The sequence below is a fragment of the Malus domestica genome, chromosome 13 (assembly GCF_042453785.1).
Source record: "Malus domestica chromosome 13, GDT2T_hap1".
NCBI classification, from domain to species: domain Eukaryota; kingdom Viridiplantae; phylum Streptophyta; class Magnoliopsida; order Rosales; family Rosaceae; genus Malus; species Malus domestica.
In genome coordinates, this window is record NC_091673.1 from 15,871,421 (window position 1) to 15,877,476 (window position 6,056).

The following is a 6,056-nucleotide window of genomic DNA, read 5'->3' on the forward strand; positions in this document are numbered from 1 at the left end:
CCCTGTACAAAATTGAGATAGAATCGAACTCGATCGACATGCTGAGGACGGGGACGACGACAGACACGGCTGTGGAAGGTATTGTTCAATATATCAACACCTCTGCGGCAATTTAAGCCATGTGGTTTTCCAGTTTACTCCTAGAGAGTGCAACTAAGCTGCACATGCTACATAGCAGCTTATGTTTTCGGCAGAACAATGTTTTAGATGTGATTAAAATAAAAAATGGTTATTCATTTGGTCGCAGATGCTTGAAAAGGATCCAGCGAGGTACAATGAACGGACACGATCATAGGATCCCCTGGATCTCCAGGAAAAGGATCCGGCGAGGATCCTTTTCTGCAAATTCTAATGTAACTGTTCGTATTTAATCAATAAAATCTTTCTACCACTTATTACTATGATTTGATGATATTCCTTCATTTGTAAGTAAAATGTCTTAAATTCAAATTTCGTAGATGGTGAGTTCAATACCAATTTATTCCTCCACCCCTTCTCGTAAATATATCTTCAGATTAAAAAAAAAAAACAATGAAATCTTCATATCGTTGCAAAAAAGGGGGGAAAAACTACATTGCTAAAATAGCAAAAAGGGGGGAAAAACTACATTGCTAAAATAGCGAAGGCAAGTAGTAGAAAAGGCATTCAATGGTGATCCAGACGTTTCATGTTTCATAGAAACGAGAGAGAGAGAGAGAGAGAGAGAGAGAGAGAGAGTATCACCGAAATGTATTATAAGCGTTGTCTTGCACTGCATTGCAAAGAATTAACATTCAAATTTCTAATTTCAACTTTCAGTTGACGAAGGGGGTGTAATAAACACCCCAAATAATGCTCCCCCCCCCCCCCCCCCCCAAAATTACACATTCTACAGCTCTCCATTACATTTGTTATCCTATACAAGCTTTCTAACAAGGACATGCACGGAATATTTTGGGGAGAGATCAACGGTGCCTTCCGAAAGAGCTGTATCTAGCAATTTCTATTACTTCTACTTGTCAAACCGAGCAGGAGAAAAGAAAAGAAATAGGAAACAAGAGCAGTACCTCCATTTTAAGGCGCATGGCCGAACATTTTGTGACTGGTATTCTATGACTTCTTTGACAACAAAGCAACCTCCATTACCTGCTGTTTCTTCAGATACCTCTGAGCGGTTGCATTAACAATCTTGACAAAGAAATTCAACAGCATAAGCCACACCAAAGAGTTCCAAATTGAGGCAAATGAGAAGTCCCACGTATTCACCTGCCAAGGATTTTGAATTAGACAAATTGAAATAAACCCGCACCTGAGATCAAAACCGACAACATAGAAGTTCAAAGCCAATGTAGCATTATAATCAGTAGAGTTACCTTGATATTTGACGAAGGAGAAGCTGTGAGATACTTTTCCCTTGCCGCATCAATTTTTGCAATGAGGTTAGGAAGGACAGCAGCAAAACCGGGAATGAGACTGAAAACCCAAATCAATTCATTCTCTATCCAATTAAGAAGTTGATTGTTGCAAACTGAGATGATGAAAACTGTCTGCATATATAGAAAATAAGCAAACCACCACCATTAATCAGAAGCCAATACGTAACATCTGGTTGCCAAAGTATATACCAAAAGTGAAAACTAAAAATATTTTGCGTAAGTGAAACCAAAACATACCAAAAGGAACCTTACAAACCTGTAGATGAGTTTTAATAATTGCCTTTCCAATCACTGTTGCAAGGAAAAACTTCCAAAATGGAATACCAAATTGTCCACACATAATGCCAGCCAGGTCAAAAAGAGGATTTGGCACCTGAAAAGTATCCCGGTTAACTGGCAGGTTACAATGAAAATAGTAATTAAAACAATTTTATGATAAGCATAACACGTTAACAAGTGATGCTTTCTGTGATCAAAAAGCAGTACAGGTATATATGAACACCAGCTTTAATGCGTAACATACTTCAGAAATCTCAAGACTTAAAAGTTGGATTTTAAAGACTAACATGAACTCGTAGAACTACTGTATGGTAATAGAAATCCAAAATTCATTGATCAGTTAGCATATCTGTTCGTGTAATATTGAATAAGAATTCTCTGTAATGAAGGGAAAATAATAGATTTCATATGGAAAAGCATAAAAGCTCACTTGGATGAAACTAAATGTTATATTTTCTGGTAATGGTATTCTAGTAATGATGTTCAAACTAACCGAAGCAAGTACTAGGATCGTAAAGAAGTTCAACTGCTGAGAGTGTGATAGAAGCCAGTGCTTGATTGGGTTTAGACGAGTAGCTATGAATCCTGTTCCTTCATCTGAGGGATCATCCAATTCTTCCATAGCAACTTTGTTACCAGACACGCTTGCTACATGAAGCAATAAACCAAAAGAAGATCAGAATCAAATATATAAATAACGTAGATCATTTGATGAAAGGTCTCCTCCCTCCCCCTATCCATTTTTCTTGTATGCTAATGGCTCTGCATGCCTGCCCTTGGGAGTAAATACTTAGCACAAATATTAGTTGTATGAGAGTTTATCAACCTACGGTTTGTTCTGCTCACCTGCTCTTGAGATAAAATATGGAGGAAGCTCTCCAATTGCAGTCCCAAGACCCCATAAAACAGCCTCTAACTGGACCTGTGGTAATATGCTGCTAAGTGGAACCCGCAAACCATGTAATGATGGAAACAAGGGTGGTCCAAAGTCAGAGCAGTTCTTCCCAAGCCACGAAGGGCCTTGTTTTAGCTGTATTGTATCGTAGGGGGCACTTTTTAGATCAACCCGACCACACTGCATAGCCTTTAATGTAAAGAACGCAATATGGGGGCCCAGATATAGGACAAACGTGTGCAAACCAGATCCTGAAGGAAAAATAAGCAAAAGTCTTCATATATCAGGTAGGCTAGGTCAATGCACACCAGGAAAGATGTTGCTAAGTAGTTAAAAACAATATCAGAGGAGATGCTCTTTCTTGTTCAAAATATGAAAAGCATGGCCATTGACAACCAGAACATCCTTTTCCCGAGTTTAAATTACTTGCATCATCAGAAATTCTGATATAGGAACAAGGATTTTGTCAGGTTGCTTACCAAGACCAATCGAAGATGCAATTCCAAGGGCCACCCACCATAAACCAAACTGGAAATATTTGGCAAGTTCCTCAAGATGCTGCAGAAATATGGCAACAACTTGTATTCATAATTCCCAAGAAGCATTTAAACAAAACAACTAAGATAAATGCGAACACAGTATGTAATATCATGGTTCACCATCAGGAGGGTACAAATAATATGCATCTAAAAATTAACATCCGGACCACACAAAGTAAACGCGTTAAAGATTGTTCACTGCCTTGATATATTTATTAAGTGTCAGCATTCTTAAAGCAGTCCTATCCAAAATAATATACAGCTAACAAAGATGGAGGTAGAGATTTGAAGTTGGTTCATAAGAATAAGTATCCTTCATGCAAAGGCATCAAAACACGGAGCCCTCTGAAAAGGTCGTGACTTGTTATGACGCAATCAAGAAGCTACAAAAGGGTTTAGTTGACCCAAGGTTAGAATCCTATTTACCATATATAACAGCCCCTATAATAAATGAACAAAATTTCAGCGAGAAAACCTCTGATTCATCTGTACGAACATAACTTGCTGCAAAATGTGATATCACTAAGATAATCTACAAATAAATATATACCTTTTCATGAGGACCATCAAAAGTAATTAGAAGAACTCCAAGAGACAATAGCACAATACTCGAAAGCACAAGCCAACCACCTCTTGCCAACAAATATGATACTAAACGCTTAACATACTGAATTACAGCCAATATGAAAAACTTCAACGTTCTGAAGGGTTGTGATGTTAGTGTCAAGTTATCTAGTTCCTCTTGATGCTTCTCACGGATCCCTGAAACATAATGCAACTTAATCAGTGAGAGAAGACTGATAGGGTCTACAGCTTCCTTGAATTCATTTACTTTCCAATCATAATTGAATTCATTTACTTTCCAATCATAATTGAAACTTTGGTGACGAAGCATTAACACAAGAGAAGAGAGGTGGGAAAAATAGTTTGAACAGATTAAGTTATGCACGTCAAAAGTGAAAAATGAAAGTCACAATATTTATAAGAAAGAGAGATGGCTACTGTAACATTCGCAAGAGCAAGTATACAAGTTGAATGACCACGGAGATGGATACTTCGGTGCCTACTATATCTCAGATGGAAGCTTTTTAACTAGAACATGACAGGAAAGCCTTTACCAAACAATTTGAATAATCTAAACTACATAAAACATTTGTATCATATCCTTCAACCCATAATCCTACTAAACTAAACACACTCATAAAGCCCGTTAAGTCGGAAAACGATAGAATTGCAGTTTGTCAATTCATGATAAGCATAAAAAGGATTCCCATTTATTTCAAATCCAGTAATCGGATAGTTTTCGAGATCAATCTTCATATCTTAGACCCTATTTCGCTTAATAGAATTGTTTGCTTAAGACCCTTTTGGCCTCAAATGTTACAATTTTTTTTTTCTTTCTATTTGCAATCCACTTAATAGTCCAATTATCATCCTAATTCAAATTCCACTACCAAACCTAAAAGTCTACTTCTTTCCAACATATCAAAAGTCTCAATTCAATAAATTAATAAACACAAACTCCAAACATAAAACAAATTCTGGGTTTTCGATTTGGAGGGCCAGAAATTATAGAAAAATAACAAAGTAAAATAATGAATGAGGAAATTAGAGAAACTGAATCACTTGCCTGAGATCGAAGCGTCTGTGAGTTGAGAGGATGAAGAAGAAGAAGACGAAGAAGAAGAAGCATTTTCTCGCCTAGGGGACCCCATTGGAGTAAGCTCTCACTGCCCCAATCAAAAGTTCCCTCCTTTATACATGGAAATAATACTACGAAATTTCCATGTATGCTTTGCGATAATCTTCTCTGATCTTCAAAAAAATGGGTTTTAAGAGAATCGGAGATTGGAGTGAATCGAAAAGTACTGGGAAATTTTAAAACTGGATCGAACAGTTGAATCAAGGTTTCAGATCTAAGAAGGATCCCTCTCCAAAATAAAGAGAGAGAGGAGAGACAGAGAAAAACGACCAGGAGTTTGCGTGGAGTCCCGAAGTGGAGCTTTTATCTCTTTCGTATGGAGTGTCGTATCCTCCTCCTCCTCCTCCTCATATGGAGTGTCGTTTTGGTGTCCACTGTTCTAAGAGAAATTCTAAAGCAAACTCTCTCATGAAGTCGAATTCTATAAATTCTCGGTCACCTTATTTTATTCACAATATTTTATAATATTTGTATAGAATTGTGTTAAAAACATTAGTTAATGGGAAGTTTATGAAACTGTCTTATTTTTTTAGAGAACCTTTTTAACATTTCTCATGTTTTAATTATGAGCCCAATGTGTTGAGAGATTATTTCACATACATGCCATTATATAAGTAGAGGAAATAATATGTTTCTTTCGTATCTTTTCACTTATATTTTGACATGTGTTTCGTTCGTGGCAAGTAGCGATTGATATGATGTTTTGGTTTTAAGTTTAAATCCTTAAGCCTCTTTGTTACATCCCACATCGTCTATGTGAGTGGATCCTCTAAGCCTTATATGTATATTTTCATCTCTACCTAGCACGAGGCTTTTTGGGAGCTCACTGGCTTCGGGTTCCATCGGAACTTCGAAATTAAGCGAGTTCGCGCGAGAACAATCCCAGGATGGGTGACCCATTGGGAAGTTCTCGTCTGAGTTCCAGAAACAAAACCGTGAGGGCGTGGTCAGGGCCCAAAGAGGACAATATCGTGCTACGGTGAAGTCGAGCCAGGGATGTGGTGGGGGCCCGGGTTGGGATGTGACAATTTGGTATCAGAGCCAATCCCTGGCCGGAAGTGTGCCAACGAGGACGTCAGGCCCCTAAGGGGGGTGGATTGTTTCATCCCACATCGCTCAGGGAAGTGGATCCTCTAAGTTTTATATGTATATTCACATCTCTACATAGCACGAGGCCTTTTGGGAGTTTACTGGCTTTGGGTTCCATCGGAATTCTAAAGTTAAGC

General features: G+C 38.0%; 1 protein-coding gene across 1 annotated transcript; it reads right to left on the minus strand.

Annotated features, from left to right (window-relative positions):
* Positions 1 to 717: 717 nt before the first annotated feature.
* Positions 718 to 5,260, minus strand: LOC103453112 (vacuole membrane protein KMS1-like). The gene is made up of 8 exons (XM_008392655.4): positions 4,759 to 5,260; positions 3,679 to 3,890; positions 3,069 to 3,147; positions 2,541 to 2,840; positions 2,188 to 2,342; positions 1,672 to 1,788; positions 1,353 to 1,526; positions 718 to 1,245 (listed from the first exon to the last, which is right to left on the minus strand). Exons 1-8 carry the CDS (start codon positions 4,841 to 4,843, stop codon positions 1,090 to 1,092), a joined length of 1,278 nt encoding a protein of 425 aa, XP_008390877.3. The 5' UTR covers positions 4,844 to 5,260; the 3' UTR covers positions 718 to 1,089.
* Between the last annotated feature and the right edge of the window lie 796 nt (positions 5,261 to 6,056).